Here is a 22,711-nt window from a genome sequence, read left to right as displayed (position 1 = left end):
AAACTATTACTTTTTTAGGAACAGGAAACGGTGATAGAAAGCTTGTTATCATCCAGTCCATTTCCAATTTATGGCAATCCCACGTGTGCAGAGTCAGTACTAATCCATATGGTTTTCAGCAGCTCTGTGGGACAAAGAAGGGCAATGTCCTCCGAGTGATTGACAGCTTCAGAAAACCCATTGTCATGTCTTTTACTTTTCAAAGAGAAGAGTGTACTGGAGAGGAGGAGTGGGCAGGGAGAAAAGTGCAACAATGAATGAATGGAAATCCAAAATCTCTGTAAATTTTCATTAAAATTAATGATAATTTTAAAAATATTAAAAAAGAAAACCCACTGGCATCAGCTACCAGTCATTTCCAACCTGATAATGGCACATACATAATGTGGAAGCAGATAACCAGGCCTGTCTTTAGAGGCTCCAGTGATAGGTTCGAAATGCCAACTTTTTGGCTAATAGTTAAGCATCTTGCCCCTGATCTCTTGCAAAAGGATATCAAGACGAGTTGCAGGCTGGAAGAGAGTTGACACTGAGTTACACCTGTAGACATTGCTCAGCTGGAGTATGTTTTATTATATGTATTTTTACCAACAATAAAAGTATTTTCGAAATTTGAAGGGAGGGAATTATAGCAGTTGGCCTCTGAGGGTTGCAGGTCTGTGTTCACAAAGCATCTTCTCACTTTGTAGCCTGGGAAAGTCATTCACTCCCTTCCCTGTAAAATGAGGATAAACAATAAGACCACCTACCTCACCAGAGGTTAAATAGCATTGGAAACACTGCCAGGCATGGAAACAATGTTCTTAAAAGTTTCCTAGTCTCAGAGGGTCCAGGCACACGCCCATCCCCACCCCCATGACCACCCAGCTCGTAGAGCGCATATGGCAAGTAAGGTGCTGGCGGATCTCTCCCAGCTGGCGGTAGAAACTGGCGTTGCGAATAAAAACTGCACATGGGAGCTCCCACCTCCAAGTGGCGGTCAGGGCGCGTGCCATACTTGTCATAGCTCTACTCCCGCCCCCGCCCGGAGCGCGCCACTGGGGACTGGGCAACAGGGGTACAGGGTCTAGGCTTAGGCCTGCAGTCAGGATGGCCAGGGCCAATCTCTAATTAGGTGGTTTAGGGCTGATCCTAATGAGCCTCTGCACTCATGAGGGTGTAGCTAGTAGTAGTGAAGCTACAGGAATGGAGACTCAAGAGTATCGTGTCCAGCACTGAGATCTATAAGCGCCTCTTTCCTGTTTTCCCCCGATGAAGACCCTATGACAGCTGATTTCCCGCGCTCGCCCTGCACAGTGCAGGTTGCACTGGCTGCCCCAGCAGGAGCCCGGAATTCGCGCGCGCGCGCGCCCTCTGCCGGCATCTGTCTCTCTTGCGCATGTGCACGCCCTGCAGGCCCCGCCCCTAGGCAGCCGGCACGCGGGGCCGTTGGCGACGCTTCCCGCCCTCCCCGGTCCCTTAAGGGGGCTAGTCGGTGCCGCCCCAAAGTTGGGAAGAAGCGAGGCCTTAAGATGCCACGCCCCCGCCCATTCCCCATTTGAAGCCCCTCGACTCCACGTCTCCAGCCAATCGCAGCCCGCCCTATCCCGCGTACAGACCAATAGACGGTGGCTCGTGCCGCTTCCGGCTCCAGGCCGCGCTCGCCCCTTCCCTGGTCTCCGCGCGCTGGGCGGGGCGCGGGGGCGGGCGTCAGCCGCGGTGACGCGCGGCGGGCCGGCAGCCAATGGGGGGTGGGCTCGGCGCTGATGGACGGGGCGGGCATCCAGTGGCGAGGCGCTGGCCGCACTTCCCGTCCGAGAGAGAGTGTAATATGGCGAAGACCTACGATTACCTGTTCAAGCTGCTGTTGATCGGGGACTCGGGGGTGGGGAAGACCTGTGTCCTGTTCCGCTTTTCCGAGGACGCCTTCAACTCTACCTTCATCTCCACCATAGGTAGCGTGGTCAAGGGGCGGTCAGGGGCACGGGAGGCCTGGGTCGGGCGCTCCCTTGAGTGACGGGCTCAGGGAGCAAACGGGTTGGACTGGCCGAGAAGGTCTCAGAGGATCGAGGGGGACCCTCGGGGCAAGAAACAGCTGTCTCGACAGCCAGTCAGAGGTTCCCAGGTCTTCGGAGCAGCGGGGGTAAACTATGTACCCATTTTGCACATGAGGAGACTGAGGTCCCAGTGTTTCGCACTTTTGTCGGGGAGTGGAGTCTGGGCGCGGGCATTGCGTTCTGCTCTTGCAGCAGCCCTCACAGCCGCGGTTTGGGGGAGGAGGTGTACCCTCTTGCAGAAGTGGAAACTGAGGCATTGAAACTTAGCGGTGGGGAAAGGATGGTGTCAGCTCACTTCACCGAGCACGTACTCTGTGCTTAGCGCTTAGAGCACTCTCCCACCCTCTCAGCTGTCCTCTGGGTTAGGTGATGGTAAGATGCCTGACTCTCAGGTGCGAATTTGAGACTCACGGAGGCGTAAGAACTTGCCCAAAGGTCACATGGTCTGCAGGTGGAGAGGATGAGATTTGGGCTTCAAAAATGTGTTTGAATCTATAACTCCAAGTTTATCCATCCTTGAGGAATGGTTGCATGCATCTGCAGGACAGACACAGGAGCTCCAGGTTCCTAACCTTGGAGAATTTAAGGTTGACCCTCTGTTTACTTTGAGTGCATTTTTCTTTGTTGGGAATGATGACAGGGAATCAGGAGTCTTTTTTTTTCCCCCCTGCCTTGTTCATCCCTTCTTGGTACTGGCCAATGACAGCTGCCTGCCCTGGGGCCTGTCTTCCCTGAGGAAATGCCAGATAAAAGCCTCCATGAGAAACTGAAATTAGCCACTGCCACAGACAGCCCCCCTTCCCCCGACTTCCCTCTTGGGAGGCTCAGGACATGGTTGTCACTCAGCAGAAGGTCCTTTCCTGCAGAGCCAGACCACTTGGTGCTCAGACAGAACTGGCCAGTTGCATCTCCGTTTTGACAGCCAAGGTGGAGCTGGCGTCTCTCTGTGCAGGGAAAGCAGACATTGCCCTCAGTAAAAGATTCCATATGAGAGATATGGAGCAGTTTTGCTTGGGGATGAGAACGCAGAGGACGATCACCAAACCCAGGTTGTTATTGGCTGCCACCAAGTCAGCTCCCATTTCCAGGTGACTCTGTGCACATCAGAATGCAGTGTTCCCCGTTCACATCATCAGTTGCAGATTAGAGCTTTAGAATCCAAAGGACTTAACCTGGATCGCCTGGCTTTTCTTCCTGATCGATCTTAGTCTAGATGGTCTTCTGAAACCTACTCAGCATCATGGGAACATGCAGGTCTCCTAACAGTTGAGTGTTGGCTATGGTGCGCTGGTAGGACATTGAACCCACATCTCCTACATAGAAGAAGTCTGCCCGTGAGCCACTTCCACCCCTCCCAAAGACAGGAATTTATTCTAAATTGAGATCCTTTAGGGAATGAGCTTCACTTTGTCTCTACGTAAAGTCTGGTGGCATAGTCCAGGCCATAGGGAATTGCACTGCTAACCTTACCTAAGGCGACGCTTTGGTGGTTCGACTCTGTAGGAAAAAGATGGAAACCCACTGGAGGTTCAGCTGTGAGTTGGTTCCAACTGACTGAATGGGTGAACCCTTGATGAGGGTGCTGTTGTTAAACCATCATCAGGTGTAAGATAGAATTGGACTGGAAGCCATCAGCTTTGGTTTCTTATTGCTGTTTGTCCTTGAAGAAGCCGCTTCCCTCTTGAAGCCATTTCTTTGCGCTGTATAGTGCCCTCTTCATGGCCAGTGCCATGGTGGTCCAGGATCAGAAGTGGATGATGACTAAGGGGTTGACAGGAAGCTCTGGTGATCTTATGGATCAGGAATTGCACTTCCCTCCAAGCCAGAGGTGAGTGTTGGAATCCAACAGCTGCTGCAAGGGAGAAAGATGCACAGACCTCTCCTTCTGTGCAATTTACAGCCTCTGAAAGCCTGCTGGAGGGTAAGCTGTGAGTCACTTCTGGCATATAGGACAACAAGGGATTGTCACTTCCAGAGGCCACCTAGAGGAAGCAGAATGACTGTGGCATCCCTCCTCTGGGCACAGGTGTGTCTGAATCCTCCCCTTCCCCCACCCCAAGGTCAAACCTGAGGATGACCCTCATTCCCCCCCCACACTCCCCACCCCCAGGTAACCAGGAAGCAGCAGCCTTAAAGCCCTTCAGGCTGTGACTTGATCTTCAGCTAGACCTCAGTTTTACAGCCTTCGTAACTTCCTGCTCACCTTGAGCACTAGCGAGCTCCATTCCAGAACTGGAATTTTTTTAGTTTTTAGCTCTTGACCACGAAACCCAGTCTAGTGCTTAAAGGGCTCTAGGGCTGGTCTCCTCCATTTACAGATGAGGAAACAGCCTAGAGAGAAAAAGACACTTGCCCAGGGTCACACTGGGGTGTGGACGTGGGTGATGAACTCAGGGCACCTCCTTCCTGCTCTGTCCCCTGCCCATTGCATTGGTAGCCCAGTGTGTTTGTAGCCTGCTGCCGCCCTCTGTTTCCTGTTGTTAGTTATCACTCCCGCTCCAGCTCACGGCAGCCCCACACGTGCAGAGAAGAACTTCTCCATAGTGTCTTCAAGAGTGTCACTTCAGAAGTAGATTGCCAGGCCTGTCTGCCGAGGCACCTCTGATTGGGCTCGAATGATCAACCTTTCTTCCCAGAGTCATGTGCTTACTCTCCAGTGGGTTCTCAGAGACGGTAAATCGCACAGTAGGAGATTGCCCATCTTTCTCCCAGGGAGCAGCTAGTGGACTTAAACCACAAGCCTCTGGGAATGTGTGATTCAGCACAACCTTGAAGTTATGGCCTCATAATCCTTAGGTCTCATAAAGTTTACACTTCCTAATTAAACAGGGTGTGTTCATTAAAGCTAGGAGACATGTGGGGCAGAGTCCGGTCTAGGGCTCTACCGATGGAGCGAAACAGCTGCCTTTTTGCCTTCTGTCCATCTGCACCAGGAGATGCAGAAGGCTCAGGGTAGAGTCAGCTCTTGACTGCTCTGAGACAGTCCTGAGTTGGTACCACCATGCCTCTGGGGTTTCTTTATAGACCAGAGATTGAGTGCCTGTTCATTTTCTGCCCAGGTGACTGCCAAAACCTACCCCATCCCATGCGTTCTATTGATCACTGGTGGTGTGAACTTGGCCCCGTGTCTTCTGGAGTCTGTTCATAACTGCCTGGCTGGGCCTGCACTGCCTCCTCAGAGGCCAATCATTCCACTAGCGAGATGGATGGCGGGTACAGGAGTGATGCCTGCACTGAAAGTATCACGTAAATCCTGTTGCTTGCCATCCTCTGGTCGCAGAGGCCAGCTGTGGACCAGCCGTCTGCCCCACTGCGGGGCTGCAAGGAAGAAGCAGTGCTCTGAGGGAGGCAGAAGCATCCTGAGGCTGTAGTCACATCACGGTGTGTTGTCCAGAACTGGACAGGTAGCTTCCTTCACATGCCTGCAGTCCCTGTCCTGTCCCCCCACAGCCATCCTAACTCATGGCTTCCCCGTGTTACAAAGCCCCGACAGGCTTTCCTTGGCCACAGCCTTTATGGAAGATCACCAGGTCTCTCTTCTGCAGCATCACTGAGTGAGTTAGAATCTCCACCAGCCTGTAGGTTGGCCGCCAAGTGCAAACCACCTGCAGCACCGAGGGACCTCCTTCCACCTGTGGCACTGTGCTTAGCTCAGAGACACAGCAGTGATGTGCTGTGTCTCAGGTCTCCTGTGAGGACAGTGCCGACTGATCTTCCTGTTGGTCCCAGGACAGCCCCTGAGCAAGATAAGGGCAGAATCACATCTCCATCGCTGGGCCTTGCTCCTTGGAGTAGAGAAACTTCAGGGTCAGAGGTGGGGCTGGGCTTGGCTGTTTCTCCACCACAAGCCATGCTGATCAGCAAGTCCCTCTCCTAGGTTCACAGAACAAACAGTATCAGGAGTTACAAAAGCTGTCAAAAGCAAAAGCAGGATCGTCACTTGTCATCAAGTCAACTCAGATAGCCAGGCCTGCCTTCTGCGGTGCTGCTAGGTGGGTTCAGACTACCAGCTTTCTGTTTGGCATTGGAACACAAGTCATTTGCTCCACGCAGGGTTCTTAAAAGTGAGTAAAGGGTAGAGAAGAAGGCTGGTCAGAGAAGGCTCCCCGATCTGGTCACCGAAGGGACACGTGTGAAGGAGGGGCGGGCTGGCCGTGGATGGAAAGATTTCAGAAGGAAGAGCCCTCAAGCAGGAGCATGTTTGGGATGTTTAGGAAAGTGGGCGCTGGTAGCAAGGACAGAGAGGCCACCAGCATAGACAGGGCTCCCAACCATTTGCATTTTATTCTGAACGTAATGAGGAAGATATCTGGTTTTTCTTGGGAGGCAGGGGGAATCACTTTATTGAAATACAATTCACGTACCATCCAATTCCCCATGTTGTGCAGTTCTCTCTAGTTCCAGCTCATTCTCATCACCCAAAAGCCCCAGACCCAGTAGCTATCACTCCCTTCCGCCTCTCAAGCTTCCAGGCACCAGAAACCTATTTTCTATCTCTGGATTGGCATGTTGAAGACATTTCATATGAATACAATCTCAGTGTGGCCTCTGCGACAGGCTTCTTTGAGTGAGCGTCATGTTTTCAATGCTCATCTGTGTTAAATCACGTGTCAGTGCCTCGTTCCCTTCTGAGATGCGGTAATACCCTGATGTGCAGATGGAATACATTGTGTTCACCCCTCCACTGGTGGGGGCTGTGCCTGGGGGCTTGAAGGGGAGGTTAGGTCTGTGCCAGGATTAGCTTTGCCATTCTGTAGGTCTTGGCAGTGGAGTGGGGAGCAAACTGGAAGACACTGGAACACCAGGAGGCCATCCTGGCAAAAGGGGTTCAAACTGGAGCTCAGGGCAAGAGGGCCAGGTCAGGAAGGCTTCCTGGAAGTGGAGGTCTGAGCAGGGCCCTGGAGGAGAAGTCTGCACACTGACGGACTAAGAGCCATCTGTGAGGAAGGAACAGAATGTGTGAGGCTGAAGCCAGCGTGGACTAGCTGAGTTCCTGGGAGGGCAGTGGGTGAGAGACGGGGTATCTGGTCTGCACGGGGCTTCACGCTGGGCTCCTGCAGTCGGCCGCTCCACATACAGTGCCTGGAGGTGGGCGGTAGGCTCAGCACAGCAGAGAGGGGGAGAGCCGGGTTTTGGAATTGGGAGCCCATGTGTTTGGCCTTCAACCCTCCCACTTTCAGGGTTTGCTCTGAATAGGCCTGTCCACCCCCTGAGCCTTGAGGTCCCTTCCTGTGAGCACAGGTGTCTCCAGACTTGTACAGATCTCTATGTCTGCAGGTCCAGCACCTGGCAGATGCCTGTGGCAGGTGCTCCAAGGGCTGTTAACCTGCCTGGGTTGGCAGCGCTCTGCCCTGGTGGGGATGCCCTGGAACCGAGGAAGACTGTCGCTGCCTGAGTCAGCAGTGCCTTCTCAGACACAGCGTGGCTGGCAGTGATGTGCCTTTTTCCTTTTCTTTCAGGAATTGACTTTAAAATTAGAACCATAGAGCTCGATGGCAAGAGAATCAAGCTGCAGATATGGTAAGATCCGTGGTTCTTTTCAGCACCTTTGCCTGTGAATGCTTCAAGCCTTTGGTCCCATCCTCCAGCCCCTAGGACTTGACCTTCATCTTCAGAAGGCACTCAGACTAGCTCAGGGGGTTATGCTGCTGGCTTCCGAGGCCTGGATTCTGGGCTGGTGACTTCTAAGCCCTTTGACCTGACTCTTCCATCTGGGCTAGCTCAGGCAGAGGTGTTCCACTACCACAAGTGGGTGGCTTTAAAGAATATGAATTATTCGTAGTTCTGGAGGCTCGAAGTCAGAATTCAGGCCATTGGCTCTAGGCAGAAGTCCTTCTTTCAGCTTCTAGTAGCTGCACGGCATTCCTTGTCTTTTTTTGGTTTGTAAATGGTTCTTCCCATGGCACTTGTCTTCCCCGTGTGCATCTTCATCCTGTCTATTTATAGAGTGACACTCAGGAGTAATTAGGTCTAGGACCCACCCCATAAGTATATGGTATCATTAAAACAAAAACGCCATGTTTGCAAAACCAGATTCCATTGAGTGACCTCCTGCTCACGGTGACCTCACGTGTGTCTGAAAATTCAGTAGCTGCTATTTCAGAGTTAGATTAATAAGCCTTTCTCCCAAGGCACCTCTGGATGGACTTGAACTACCAATTTTGACTTACACTTAACTATTTACACCACCCAGGGGCTCCCGGACACCGTCCTGTTAACAGGTGCAGGAGTTAGGATTTTAATACCTTTTTCAGACAAGGGGACCTAATTCAACCCATAATGGGCCCCCAAGACCAAGACTTGACTCTCAACCCTGTCAGCTCACGGAGGGAGTTTTGAGAGCACACCCTCCTTTCTCTCCTGTGTAAGCCCAGATCTCACTTCCTGGCAGACCAACCTGAAATCCCAGAACTGAAATTAAGCTGAGGCCAGACCTAATACTGAGACCCGTTTCTGTTCCTCTGTACGTGGCCGTGACTTCCCAGGCCGTTAGCACAAGGGAAGGCGTGAGTCTTGGAGTCGCCTTGCCGCTCCTGGTCCACCACTCACCGTACCCAGCCAGATGGAGAAACAAAGGGGAGTGAGGTCCTCCACCCACACACTACTCCTCATGTTGGGCAGCATGACCAGGAGTGAGATGGGAGGTGTACGTTGGGGGTCCCAGCATGCCAGGCAGGCCCCAAGGCTGGGAGTGGAGCACCCATGAATCGTCCAGCTCTGTCTCCCCAGCTCCGGTGACATTCACCTATAAAGCTGACCTCAGATCCTATATCTGGATACGATTTAGCAAGGCGCCTTGCCCGTCCCCCAGCCGGGGTTGTCACTATTCTTTCTTGCCAGCGTGGATGTTAACAGCTGTGAATGTTTCTCTGCATTCTGACCCAGGCTCCTCAGCGGCCTCTGTCCCCAGGTCCAAAGGGACTTTGTCCCAGCTGCACTCTTGCTTTCTTCCCCTCCCAGCTTCCTGTTACCTTAGTTATCTGATGCTGGTTGCAATCCACCAGCCACTCCATCAGAGAAGGATGGTCAGTCTCCTCCCTTGAGATTAGCTGCCTCTGAAAACCCACTGGAGGGTCAGTTATGGGTCAATTCCCACTCAGCAGTACACAACAACAGAGCCCATCCACCGCCATGGCTCACAGGGGTCCTCAGTTCACACAGGGCTCATCAGGGACACGGAACAGGAAGAGCCCTGGACTCCCCAAGACCAAAATGGGGGCACTTTCTCTAAGTGCTGCCATTAGTCAGGTCACTGTTAAATACAGCTCTAAGGACCTTATGTCCCCAAACCATACCTTGTGGGACAGATCCAACTGTTCTCGTCATACAGTAAGAAAGAGTCTTCCCCTCTGGAACCAAGACAGTGCATGAAAGGGCTGCCCGAGCCCTCAGTTCTGAGCTCAGCCGACCACCTAAACCCAGGGATTCTGTTCCTGTGCCCGAGCCTAGCCTTTGGCATACACACGGCCCTGAATCTTTGCAAATACTCTCTGTGTGTCCAAAGCCACCCCTATCAAATAACCACACACCAGAGCACAAAACAAACGCCAAGGTTATTCTCTCACAGACTGGAGGATAGAAGTTCAAACTCAAGGTGTTGGCAGGTCCTTGTTCCCTCTGCAGACTCCAGGGGACGATCTTTCCTCGTACTGGGCTTCCAGGTGTCCCTGGGCTCATGGTTGCATCTGTTCTCTGTGGTCACGTGGCCACATCATCCTCTGTTTCTTTACATCCTCCAATACGGGTATTGGTCATTAGGTCCAGGTGCCACTTTAGTCTGTGATCGCATTAGGACTTACATCCATATTTCTGGGGAGAAGACATTTGGCATGTAACAGTCAATGAGTCTTACGCTCTGGGGAGGAAGCGAAGGGGGAAGAACACATTGGCCAGAGACTGAGCGGTGATCTTACCACATCCCAGGCTGGGGGCCGTTTGCAACCTTCATTCTAAACCAGGGCTCATCACGAGCCTTCTTGGCAGCAAGACAGGTCACCATGACTATGGAAAGCCAGGTGTCCTGATGAAGGTCCCTTATTCTGCCCTTCCATCCTTTCTTCTCTGTTCAGGGACACAGCTGGCCAGGAGCGGTTCCGGACGATCACCACGGCCTACTACAGAGGGGCAATGGTAAGAAGGGGCCATTGAGTTAGGGTGGACGACCCTGCCTTCACCTGTGTGTTTCTGGGGAGGCAACGAGGACTTGGTCTGAGTTAGCAAGAGGATCGTGTACACCACCTCCAGACATCCCCTCGGGCTGTACATAATTGTCCAGGTGTAGGTGGAGCGGAAGCATCCTTCTTCGGGAATGGGGCGGGGACAGGAAGCCTGTTCTTCCAGGTGGAGTGGAGAGTGGGTGGAATTGGAGACACCGGCGTGCCCCAACACTGAGGCGCATTTGCACGGCCTGCGGCAGCCTGGGTGAAATTCAAGGCCGGCCCCTTGACGTCTTCCGGAAGCCAGGTTGCCCGTGTTGTTGGCTTCTCGCTGGTTGTCTGGGCCCGCACTCATGACGTGCAGTAGGAAGACACATCCTCTCAGCCCGCAGGCATTTGCCGGGCACCTTTGTCTGGCCAGGCCTGGACGGAGCCGTGAGCAGCAGGGGGGGTTTCCAAATGGGTTGGGAGCATGTGGGGCTCAAGAGCAACGTCTCCTTATTCAGAAAATGGAACACATAGCCAGGTGTCCCGGTTGACTTCGTGGGCAGAATGGTCTCTTCTCTCCATTGCCATACAGCCTGCCATTTCCATGGCCATATGTGACTCAATCATGTAGGTGCTTGTTCTTTCAGGACTAGGAACGTGGTGAGCGCAGGACCACTCTTGGTCACCCACCATCCTGTGCCCATGCCCCAAAGCATGCTCGGTAGGTGTGTCCCTCTGTAGTGCAGGCAACAGAAATGAGGCAGCGAAATAAGAATTTGGAGTGCCCTTCACCAGTGGGAAAGATCTGTAGCCAGGGACCTCGCCAAATTCTTGAGGAGCAGTGATGTCAGGTTGAGAACTAAAGTGCGCCTGGTTCACGCCTTGGGTCTTTCTTTTTTTTTTGCCTTGGGTCTTTTCGGTGATTTATTATGCATCTCTCTGAAAGATAGACAGTGAATAAGGATGACAGAAGAATTGATGCCAGGGAGCTCTGGTTTTCTAGCGGCAAGAAGCTGCACTGCAATCCCAGAGGTACGCGGTTCAAATCCTCCAGATGTTCTGCTGGAGAAGGAGGGGCCATCTCCTCCTGTACCAGTCAGATCCGATTTGACGGTGTACACACACACACACACACAAATTTAAAAAAAAAAAAAAGAATTGATGCCTTTGAATTGTAGTGTTGGAGAAGAGTATGGAATTTCCCATGGACCACCAAAAGAACAAACAAATGTCTTGGAGAATGTGCAGCCAGAGTGCTCCTTGGAGATAAAGAGATAAAGTTTTATCTCACATACTTTAGTTGTGTTGATAGGAGAGGCTATTGCTTGGAGCAGGATATCATGCTTGGAAAGGTAGATGGACAGTAGAGGAGAGGACCCTCAACCAAGTGGTTTGACTCCGTGACTGCGGCAGTGGGCTTAAGGGTGTTGGAGATTGTGAGGATCGCGTGGGATAGGACAAGATTTGGATCTGTTGTTCATAGGTAGGGCCACTATGAGTCCTACTCAACTGGATGGCACCGAACAACAGCCACCAGGCGTGAGACTATGGAAACTCTGTCGGCTTGGCCCTGACCTTGACACTCCCTGAAGTTGGTCTCCTTGTTTCCCCTCACCTGTGTGGAGAGCGAGTGTGACAGAACTGGAGAGGGAGCCTCGTCTCTGGTCCTACAGCCACCCGGTCTTGTCACCCAGTCCCTCTAGAAGGATGCTGGTGTGTCATTGTGAGGTTAGGGACAGGCGTGAGACCTGTGTGCAGGTGACAGCCAGGAAAGAGGCGCTTGTAACAAGAGCAGCCTCCAGGGGTCTAGAGCAGGTGGCAGAGTGCCTGCCTCAATTTCCCTGCCTCATGCCTCCCCACCTTGCCCTTGGCCATGTCAGTAGGACTGCTCCTTTGAGTTCTAGTGGTTGGTTTTTCCAAAGTCAGTGGCTCGGCCTTTTTGTCAGCGTGCTTCAGGAAGGATCTGAATCTCCAGCCTTTAATTTCACAGCCAACCACATTAACCGTTTGCACTACCCAGGGTCTCCCTGTCCAAGCCCTCACTCCCGGGTTATGCTCCCTGTTATAGGTAAAAATCAGAGAGTTTGGAACCTGGGAAGCAGGTGATGATGGCATTCCCAGGCCCCTGGGCGAGAGGGCCTAGTGGCCTCTGGTGGCGGGAGGGCAGCTCAGGGTAGAGGTCCTCCTGACGTCTTGACTGGATCTTGTCACCACCTTGCCCCAGCTGGGTTGTAACCTCATCTGAGCTTGGGCACAGTGGCCCCCACAGGCTCCTCCAGGGCCCCCTGTCAGCAGTCTCAGTTATGTCTCCCTGCATCCACTGCATTTGTGGGTTCCTGGCCTTGGCAGGGGGTGTCCAGACTAGGAACCAGTGTTGATAGCAAGTCTCCAGTAAGCGGTCTGTCCTGCCCTGAGCTGGGAGTTTCTATCCACCTGTGGTTCCCCACACAGTGCCCGGCCCGTGCTCTGAGCACAGGTAGCCTCTGAGATGTCCAGCTTGCAGCAAGGTCAGCAGTGCCCCTAAGACACCTAGACGCAGAGCAGGACCACATAATACGTGTACCTGCCTGGGCCCAGCATCACCCGCCCCCTCTCACTCCCACCCAGCTAAGCCCCTCTCAGGCTTGGGACTGGCTAGTTCTTCCTTGAGGGGGGTCACTGTGGGGCCCAGTGTGCAGTGGCAGGGTCCCTTGTGTGATTCATGGAACAAACTAGGCTATATGGGAGCCCCTGTGTGAGGTGTGACCAAGAAGGAAGCGAGTGCCCAAGGCACTGTGGTGAGGGGTGCTGCCCACCTCCCAGGGAAGGGCTTTCGGAGACCTCTCTGCTCAGGGCCGTTGTCTCTTCTCCCCTCCCCACACAGGGCATCATGCTGGTCTATGACATCACCAATGAGAAGTCTTTCGACAATATCCGGAACTGGATCCGGAATATTGAAGAGGTAAGGGTGACCACGGGAACTTTCCATGCTTTCTGTGCTCAGCCCGCATGCCAGAGCTCCAGGTTTGCAGGGACCATGAGGCGCAGAGACACTCTGCGGTCACTTTGCAGAAGCCCCACAGCTGAAAAGCCCTGATCAGCCCCAAGGCCACCACCTGCTGGCTCAGCCACGCCTGGGCTGTGATTGCAACTGGCCTGCCCCATCACCTCTGAGGTGACATCACCTACTCCCATTGAGGCCATTAGGTTTGGCAGTCAGGAGAGACAGACTGGCCAGAACTGGTCATGTTGAGCGTTTGGTGCTTTCTGATAGAGGGTCAGTAAAGACGCTTGGTGAGTGGGTTGGCAGTGCCCATCGCTGTGGCTTCAGTACAGCAGAGATTGTGAGGGTGGCACAGGATCGCCAGGGGTTCATTCTGTTGTACATCTGGTGGCTGTCAGTTAAAGCAGCGTCAGTGGCATCACACAACAATGGCAAGAGAGAGAAAGTTCTAGAAATTTGCCCCTTGTGTTTGGTGGGTGTGGTGCAAAGGCGTGTGGGGTTGAACTTTGAGCCACAACAAGGCAGATGTGGGATCGTCCCGCCAGCTGGCAGCTGGCTGTATCCTGGAAGATGGGACCTTGAACCCAGGAGGGGAGAAGGAGCCCAGCCCCTCTCCCCGTTCCTGCGCCCCCAGATGGTGCTCGGACGGGCAGGCCTTCCCAACACAGCTCGCAGCTTCAGTGACTAACTGTGTAGGGGAAGCTTGGGGTGGGAGGCAGCCAGAAGACGTCACCACCCACAGAACTGTTAGATAGATCACGTCATTGCCACCCAGCACTTGCCAGCTTCTCAGCCTGCCGCCAGGATGTGGGCGCAACTGAGCCCCTGGCCTGGGGCATCTGGGGGAGCTGGATAGGAGAGACCACCCAGGCCGATTCTCAAAGAGTGAGGGTCTTGCGGGCAACAAGAAGTCAGCCAGCTGAGGGAGAAAGTTCTGCCCCCCATTCTGACCCCCTAGTAAGCATGGCCCTCTCCAGAGGGGCTGGGGGCATTTAGGTATGTGTGTCCAGGGGTGAGGGAGCGCCCAGGGGCAGCCAGAGGAAACTGCTTACCCTAGGCCATCTTCAGAGCCCAGAGAGAGCCAGGGTGGTGGCAGAACATGCCAGGACAGCCTGTGGGATGGGGTCCCAGCTCCAGCTTGTCCGTAAGCGGCTGGGCACACCTTCCTGTTGATGCGCTCAGGCTCTGGGTGCACCCTCACGCCTCATCTTCCCTGCCCCCTCCCCCAGCATGCCTCTGCCGACGTCGAAAAGATGATCTTGGGAAACAAGTGTGATGTCAACGACAAGAGACAGGTGTCCAAGGAGCGAGGAGAGAAGGTGGGCCTGGCTGCGGGATGGGTGTCACACGGGGCTACCCTGGTGGATTTGGAGGATGAGCCCTCGCACTCTTGCCCAGGGTATAGGGGAGTGTGTCACCCACATGGGAGCCTCTACCCCAGCATCCCCCAGCCAGCCTTTCACTGAGTCCCCAGGCACTTCAGGGTTACCTTGACCCTCAGTCCAGCCACCTCCACATGCTCTGCTTGGTCCTGCCCAGGGACATGGAGGGAGCAGCCCTCAAGACCACAGAGTCCACCTGTGCTACCATCACCCCACTCAAGGGCAGTGCCTGCAGGGGCTCCTATCTGTACCTGTGGAGCGAGGGGCCAGGGCCTGGTGGTTCACATGTGTGTTTTTCTTCCCTTTACCCCCTACAGCTGGCCTTGGACTATGGGATCAAGTTCATGGAGACCAGCGCCAAGGCCAACATCAACGTGGAGAATGTGAGTCCAATGGGCCGCCTGTCCTGGCTGTAGGTTCTGGACTTAGACTTGGGGTTATCGGTGATCCCTCCAAAGTGGATCCCCAGCAGTGCCTTCATGCCAGTTGCTGGGTCAGCTGCTTGGGAGCCCCAGGAAGCAAATAGTGCAGTTTTATGGATGGGGGAGGGTCAGCTGAGTCCTCAGGCCTGACTAGGACTCTGAGGGACCAGTGTGGAACTCCCAGCAGACTCAAAGCCCTAGTAGCACCTTAGGTCCATTCTCCCCACCCTTCCTTATGGTTGACTGCTACCCTCTCACCGTTCCTGGGCCGCCTGCATCACTCTGCCCCCAGCCCTTCCTCTGTTCCCTCACGTGTTCCCCCTGTCCCACCCTCCTCACTGTCCATCACACCATACATGTCAGGACCCAGACCAGGTGCCCCTTCAGGAAGTCACCACCCTCAGGCCCACCACCAAGGACCATCTCTGCCCCCTGAACCGCCCTCTAAGGTGGAGTGCTTTGTGTCTCATGGTTATTTGTTGAGATTCTGCCTCTCACCAACAGAGAGTCCCTCGGGTGCAAACCCCAAGTCTTCTTCACCTGTTTATCTCGCCTTTTCAGGTGAGGTTAGCAGACATTCTCAGAGGGGGAGCAGGACACAGTCAGGAGGCTCAGAGAGGTGGCTGCTGGGACCTGGCCAGCTGGGGATCCTCAATGTTATGCAAAGATTAACTTCACCGCATTTCATCCCTCCATTCTCCCTGTCCTTTCCTGCCCCCCATGCACCTTGCACTGCCTCAGGGATCTCCAGGAGGGCCCACCCAGACTTCTCCCCAGGCAAGGATCCTCTCAGTCTGTTGGCCCAAACACTAGATGGGCCAGAGTGGACAAGCAGCGTGGGATTTAAGGCACGACACATCTCCCTTGTGTCATTTAACTGCGGGGACTCCTGGGCCACTCACTTGACCCTGGTGAGCCTCAGTTTCCCTCTGGTCAGTCATGCACACCCCCACCTCTCATGGTCACTAGCTTAGGGGTAGGACTGCCTAAGAGTCAGCTGCCATCACATTGACCTCAGCGCTTTGCAGCCCGTGTGTCAGGGTCGACCTGGGCGCCATGGCGTTTCCAGTGACTTGTTTTGGGGGAAGTAGGTCAGCAGCCCTTTCTTCTAAGGCACCCCTGGATGACCCTCCAACTTTTAGGTTAGCAGCTGAAGCCCTTGTACCACTCAGGAACTAACCCTGCTTTCTCCACAGGCCTTCTTCACACTCGCCAGAGATATCAAAGCAAAAATGGACAAAAAATTGGTGAGTTTGTCTTCTGAGCGTAGTCTCTGGTGTGGGTCCTGCTCGGTTCCTTGGCCTTGGCCTAGGGCAGGATGCCTCCCAGGGCCCCGCCAGGCCCGTGAGGACAGTCAGGAGAGGGATGGCGTGTACAGGTGTGGATCAGGCCTTTGCCTGTCACCAGCTCATCGCCTGGACAGTCATTAGTGCTGATAGCTGTCCTAATAGATGAGCAGGGAAAGACGTACGACAAATGGCTGAGGAGGGACAGGCCTCTGCTCAGGGTTCCCGTGGAGCCCTCTGCGTGGTCCCACTCCCCATGGTGTTGTGTCTAAATGAATTGGGAAGAATTGTCATTGTCCACCCTCCAGTCTCAAGTCCTGATTTAGTTCTCTCTTTGCCTGGTCGTGCTAAGACTTTACTGATAAAAGCTGGGTCCTGGAACATTCCCCTGGTGTTCTTTTATAAGAACAATGATTTTAAAACTCATTTGAGGGTCCCTGATACATCCTGGGTCTGTTTTCATAGATGCTGTGAGGTAGGGATCCAATTCCATTCTTCTTGCGGGTGGAAGTCTAGTTGTCCCAGCCTGTTTGTTCAGAGAGGCTCTTTCCCCATTGAACGGACGTAACACCTTGTCAGAAATGAGTTGGCGGTATATGAGTGTGTCTCTGGACTCTGAGTTCTGTTTCAACTGATCTGTGTGTCTGTTAGGGAGCTCTGGCGGCGTAGCTCATAGGGAGTTGGGCTGTCAGTCTGAAGACGGTGCTGCTGGCAGTTCAAATCCCCCAGCAGCACTAAGGGAGATAGAGGAGCAGTTTCCTCCCCTGTGACCTACAGCCTCCAAAAACCCAGTGGAGAGTCAGCTACAAGCTGGTTCCAACTCAGCAGTGAATGTGAGGGTTTTTGAGCAGATGTGTATTGAAATATTAGTACCAGACTCTGGCTTATTGCACCTTTGGAATTGGGACATGTTGGACTTTGTTCTTTTCCAAGATTCCTTTGCATGTTTGAGCGCCCTTGTCATACTGTATACATTTGAGGACCGGCTTTTTCCGTGTCCACAAAGAAGGCTGGGGATGCATTGAATTTATAGATTGACATCTTGACAATGTTGTCCTTCCATTGAGGTCTTCTTACGTTTCTTTTAATAATGATTTAGTGGTCTATAGATCTTTCACCTCGCCAGTTAAATTTGTTCTTGGGGTTTTTCTTTTCCCCCTTAAAATAAGTAAGAAAAGCAGTCAAATAAAAATTGTCCCATTTGGACAAAAAAAAAAATTATTCCTACGTACTTTATTTGGGAGCTCTGGTAGCCTAGTGGTAAGGAGCTGCGTTGTCAACCCCAAGGCTCTTGGTTTGAATCCACCAACGAGCTGCTCCACAGGAGAAGGATGACCAGTCTCCTCCCATGCAGTTTACTGCCTCTGAAAACCTGCTAGAGGGTCAGCTCTGAGTTGGTTCCGACTCCACAGTGACATGACAGTAACAGGTCCTTTGTTATTTTAGATGCTCTTGAAAACAGAATTGATGACCCTCCTTTTCAGAATGTTTCTTGATAGCGTTCAGCCTCAAACCTGGGTGGGGCCGCTGCTATGTCCCTGCAGGTGTCCAGCATTGTCCTGTGCCACTTTCCACTTTCGTGGGCCGCCTTCCATGTGCTTTCTGGATTTTTATTTATCACATGAGTAATTTCATAATCCACAGGGAGGAGCATAAATCGTCCTTCACTGTCTGAATCTGACACTGATTCTGGGGATCCTTACCCTAGAGTTTAAATGTGTGTGGCAAGTCTTGCCTCTTTCCCAGCTTAGCCTTTTCTCCTTGGCTGATAAGTAAAACCAGCCAAACCCAGTTGCCACAGAGTCAGTTCCAATTCATAGTGACCTGTAGGACAGTAGAACTGCCCCTGGAGGATTTCTTGGACGGTGATGTTTACAGACACAGTCACATCTTCTTCCTGAAGAACCCTTGATGGGTTCAAACCACCAGCTTTTCTGTTAGCAACGAGTGTTGAGTGATTGTGTCACTAGGGCTCCTCCTTGCCAGCTTGGAGAGCAGGAAGTATTCTGTCTGTGTCTTACTTTAGGCCCGATCGGGTGCAAGTGCATTTAACTTATTTTAAAATATTATCCTAACCTGATGATGCAACAGCATCTTTCTGCAACTCCCAAGATGCTGTGAACAGGAGATGCAGAATTGGCTTATTAGCAGCTCTTGGCCAAAATGAGATAGAGTCTGTGTTGTGGGTGGTGGTGTTTTTTTTTTAAATTTTAGTATTTTTTGTGTGTGTACCATCAAATCAGCTCTGACAGGAGGAGACTGCCTCTCCTTTTCCCGCAGAGCATCTGGTGGATTTGAACCATGTACCTCTGGGATTGTAGTGCACCTTCTTGCAAGAGATAGAGTCCATGTAATGTGTCATTCCTTAGAGGTTCTCCTGACTTGCTTTTGCATTTAGACTCAGCATCCTGGTGACACTCTGATTTCCTGTCCTTCTGACACCATTACCTTGACAATAACAACTCATTGCCTTCAAGTTAGAACTGACTCATGACCTTTCAGTGGATTTTCAGAGGTTGCAGATTGCACTGGAGAGGGGAGATTGCCTTTCTTTCTTCCTTGGAGAACCGGGTGGATTTGAACTGCCTGCCTTTGTTAAGAGTTAGCAGTGCAAACTCCTTAACCACTAGGCCACCAGAGCTTCCTACCTTGAATATGGTTGTGAAGTGACTACAACTCTCAGCGACTGTGTGAACAGCAGACCTGAGCCGCCCTGCCCTGCACCAGCCTCACCGTCTCTGATATGCTCGAGCCCCTGGGGTAGTCACTGCGTTGGCCCATGTCATTGAAGGTCTTCCTCTTTTTTGATGACCTCCACCTTTCTCAGTATGAATCTCCCTCCAAGGACTGAACTATCCCCAGAATAGTGATGAACTTTCCCCCATCCTTGCCTCTGAGGAGCACACTGGTTGTTCTTCCTCCAAGACAGAGTTATGTGTTCTTTTGGCCTCCATGAGATACTCGATACGCCTCACCACCAACAACAGTTCAAAGACACCCATTCTTCTTCTGTCCTTATTCACTGTCCAACTTTCAGATACATGGAAAGTCTGAGAAGATTGAGAATAGATGTTATTATTTCAGGGCATAGATCATGCCATAGCCTAATCCTATGATCCTTTATCTCTTCGTTTAATTACAAATCCCCGGCATCAAAGTGGCTCGCCGTCGTCGTCGTCTTTGTTTGTTGAGCGTTTCCCCTCTTTTTTTTGTTGAGAGCCTCATTGGGTCTCGTTGGGTTGTCTGTCTTTTGTGACAGCTATGGCCAGCTCTGCCACCATCTCTGGAGAGTGTGGCCCACGCTGGGGCACGGGGCCCTTCCTGGCCAGTGATGTTCGTAACAGCCTTCAGGTCAGCGCGATCGCATGCTCATCCTGCATGTGCAGAGTAGAACTGCTCCATCAGACTTGCAGGGCTGTGATCTAGAAGGGGACGCTCAGCCTGTCTTCTGCAGTACCCCTGGGTGGTTTCGAACTGCCAACCTTTTATAGTCAAATGCTTAACCATTTGTACCACCGAGAGATTCTGGTCCTTCTGATCCCCTTTTTAATCCCAGCTGCACAAAGAGCAGTGGTAACATGAGGATGGCCTAGTCTGACTTCTTCCAGCTTCATAAAGAGGACCTGTCCCTGTCAATTAAATCCACTATATAACCGAGCCTTTGGTAAGATGTAAGCCCCCCACACTGCAATACCTACTTCCATTAATCACTGGGTCCAGTATTCCTTGCAGAAGTTGTGGAGTTTATAAGGGAAACAAGTAGGGAGGGAAGACAAAGGATATCACCTAATGAAAGTCCCCAGGTTTAGCCCAGCACTAATATGCAAGAGGCCTCTGGGCTTTCTCAGTCACCCAGCAAGTCTCCTAGCAGTCCCAAGTCAGCTCTTCCTTCGGTCATCTAGAAACAAAACCTTTAATTCTGGCTCTGTCTCCAGGGTTCTGTTAGGCTACTCTTTGCTACATACAGTGTCTCCTCAGTCTCTTTAGCTCACTCTCTCTCTCTCTTATGTTGGCCTGGCAACTGTTGATGGTGTTGAAAATACTGGTCACCTGCCAACCATGTGTCCACAACCCCATCGTGGGCGGTGGCCCTTCCTCTGTCATCAGAGCTCAGGTGGACCCAGCTTTCACGCTGGCATCACTTCCTCTGGCCACACCTGGGAAGGGCGCTTCACAGTCTGTCCACTAGCCACTTCAGCATTTCCTGCTTGTACAATTCAGTGATGCTGAGTACATTCTTCACATTGTCCATCCGTTCCTCTTACCTTTTTCCAAATTATTTCACCACCATTAACTTGAACTCCCGGGGCCCTGAGCAGAAGCTTGTCCACTCCCCCGTTTCCCCTGAGGTCACGGCTCACAGTGCACTGCTGCTGCTGGGTGCCTTCTCATTAAGCGGCTTCCATGCTTTCTCTGCCTTTTTACTAAGTAGAACAGTGTTTGGTGTCTTTGTGTTTATAAATTGTATGTAAGTGAGATTTTGCAATGGTCATGAATTCTTTGAGTCCACCTGATGTCCTCTGGGCTCACCCAGTGCTGTGGTGTGCATCTGTGCATCAGGGTTTGATTTCTCTTTGTGGCTGTGCTGTATATATACCACTGAGGATTCGTCCATTCCTGTGTGATGGAAGGACACTGGGGTTGTTTCTAACTTACGGCTCAAAGAAGAGGAACACAGGGGACACTGGTGCAGGCCTCTGTGGGCGTCTCTTGTTTCGCTTCTGGTGTATCCTCACCTCAAGCCCGCATGGTCGTTAGTTCTTTGCTCAGTCCCGTAAGGAACCACTGGATTCCTTCCCCAGGAGTTGCACTGTTTTACGTTCCCATCAGCAGTGGATGAGGCGTCCAGTTTCTCTACAACCTGTTCTGTTTTTCAGTCACTCTTATTCTAATGGAGATGAGATGGCGTCTTGTGGTGGCCTTGGTTTGCATCTTCTACCTGATGGAAAGTGCTTTGAAGGTGTGGTTCACTCTCTGTTGGGCTGCTAACTGAAAAGTCAGTGGTTCAAATCCACCATCCTCCCTCCACAGGAGCAATATGACCAGTCTTCTCCCATAAAGGAGTACCAGCGAGTCAGAACCAACTCCTAGGTGACCCTCCAGTGGGATTTCAGAAACAGTTTCACCGGAAGAAGTTGCCTCTTTTTCTCCCCACAGAGAGCTGATAGATTTGAACTGCATACCTTTGGGTTGGCAGTGCAGTTCCTTACCCACTAAGCCTCCAGCACTCGCTCATAAGGGTATTGTTTTTTTGTTTGTTTGTTTTTGAAATTTATTTGATAAATATATGAAAAGAAGGGTATTGTTTTATATGCCATCGAATTACCTGAAACTCATACCAGTCCTGTAAGTAGAACAGATCTGAACCCTGGCCTATCTTGAGCTAGTCTCACTGATGCCAACGTACTTAATCCACTTGCCCCAATTATCATGTAGATCCATGCCATCTGGGGTCTTCCTCTCTTGCGCAGTCTCTCCACCCTTCCAAGCATGATGTCCTTCTCCAAGGCCACATGCCCAAAGTATGTGAGACAGAGCTTCAGAATCCTAGCCTCCAAGGGGAAATTTGGTTTCACCCTCTCCAAGACAGACCTATTTGTTTTCTTGGCTGTCCGTGGTATGTTCAAGACTCTTCTCCAGCAGCACAACTCAAAGGCATCAATTCTTTTTTTCTCATCTTTAGTCCTTGCCCAGCTCGCTGATACATAGTATGTAATTGCAAAAACCATGGCCTGGATCAGGCATACCTTAGTTTCTAGGCTGACATCATTGCTCCTTAGCACTGTGGCGAGGTCGCTGACAACAGACTTCCCTAAAGCAGTTTGTCTTTTGATTTCCTGACTGCTGATGCCAAGAGAGTTGATTGTGAAGCTGAACAAGCTGTAATTGTTAACAACCTCAGTCTCTTCTCCATCTGTCATGGTTCTGGCAGTTGACCCATTAGTGAGAATCTTTGTCTTCTTGATTTTGAGCTTCAGTCCATATTGAAAACTATGATACTTGACCTTCTGCAGCAAGTGCTTCAGGTCCTCCCCAGTTTCAGCAAGCAAGGGTGTATCTGCATAATGCAGGTTGTCGCTGAGTCTTCCTCCAGTCCTGATGCCACACTCCTCCTCATCGAAGGGTACAACCTGGGAAATAGGGACGCTCAAGGACAGCGGGCTTGGGTTTTGAGTGGGTGATGATGTTGAGCATCTTTTCATGCTTGTTGGCTATTTCAGTATCCTGTTTGATGAAATGTTGGTTCAAGTCTTCTGCTTATTTCGTGATGAGAGTTGCTTTTCTTGTTGTTGTTTAGTAATATGAGCAGAGGCTCCACTTTTTTTTTTTCCAAGGTAGCATGTGTATTGTATTCATTTGCTATTTTTTTTAAGTGTTTTAGTTTTTGTTGTTTTTTTTTCTATAATTATATTTTATTAATTTTCATAAACATTTACAGAGATTTTGGGCTTCCACTC

At 51.8% G+C, this 22,711-nt stretch overlaps 1 protein-coding gene across 1 annotated transcript in view; it reads left to right on the top strand.

Annotated features, from left to right (window-relative positions):
• The first annotated feature begins 1,807 nt into the window (after window positions 1-1,807).
• Window positions 1,808-22,711, top strand: part of RAB8A (RAB8A, member RAS oncogene family) — a 23,347-nt gene continuing 2,443 nt past the window's right edge. Inside the window, exons 1-7 of the mRNA XM_006898287.1 lie at window positions 1,808-1,934; window positions 7,496-7,556; window positions 10,106-10,166; window positions 13,044-13,121; window positions 14,393-14,482; window positions 14,863-14,928; window positions 16,164-16,214. Of these exons, the coding sequence (XP_006898349.1) occupies window positions 1,811-1,934; window positions 7,496-7,556; window positions 10,106-10,166; window positions 13,044-13,121; window positions 14,393-14,482; window positions 14,863-14,928; window positions 16,164-16,214 (531 nt within the window). The 5' untranslated portion in view covers window positions 1,808-1,810. The remainder of the gene's footprint in view (window positions 1,935-7,495; window positions 7,557-10,105; window positions 10,167-13,043; window positions 13,122-14,392; window positions 14,483-14,862; window positions 14,929-16,163; window positions 16,215-22,711) is intronic.

Source organism: Elephantulus edwardii, unplaced genomic scaffold (assembly GCF_000299155.1).
Source record: "Elephantulus edwardii isolate Elephantulus edwardi_28Jun2011 unplaced genomic scaffold, EleEdw1.0 scaffold00226, whole genome shotgun sequence".
In the NCBI taxonomy this organism is placed as follows: Eukaryota; Metazoa; Chordata; class Mammalia; order Macroscelidea; family Macroscelididae; genus Elephantulus; species Elephantulus edwardii.
This window is presented reverse-complemented; position numbering and strand designations above follow the sequence as displayed.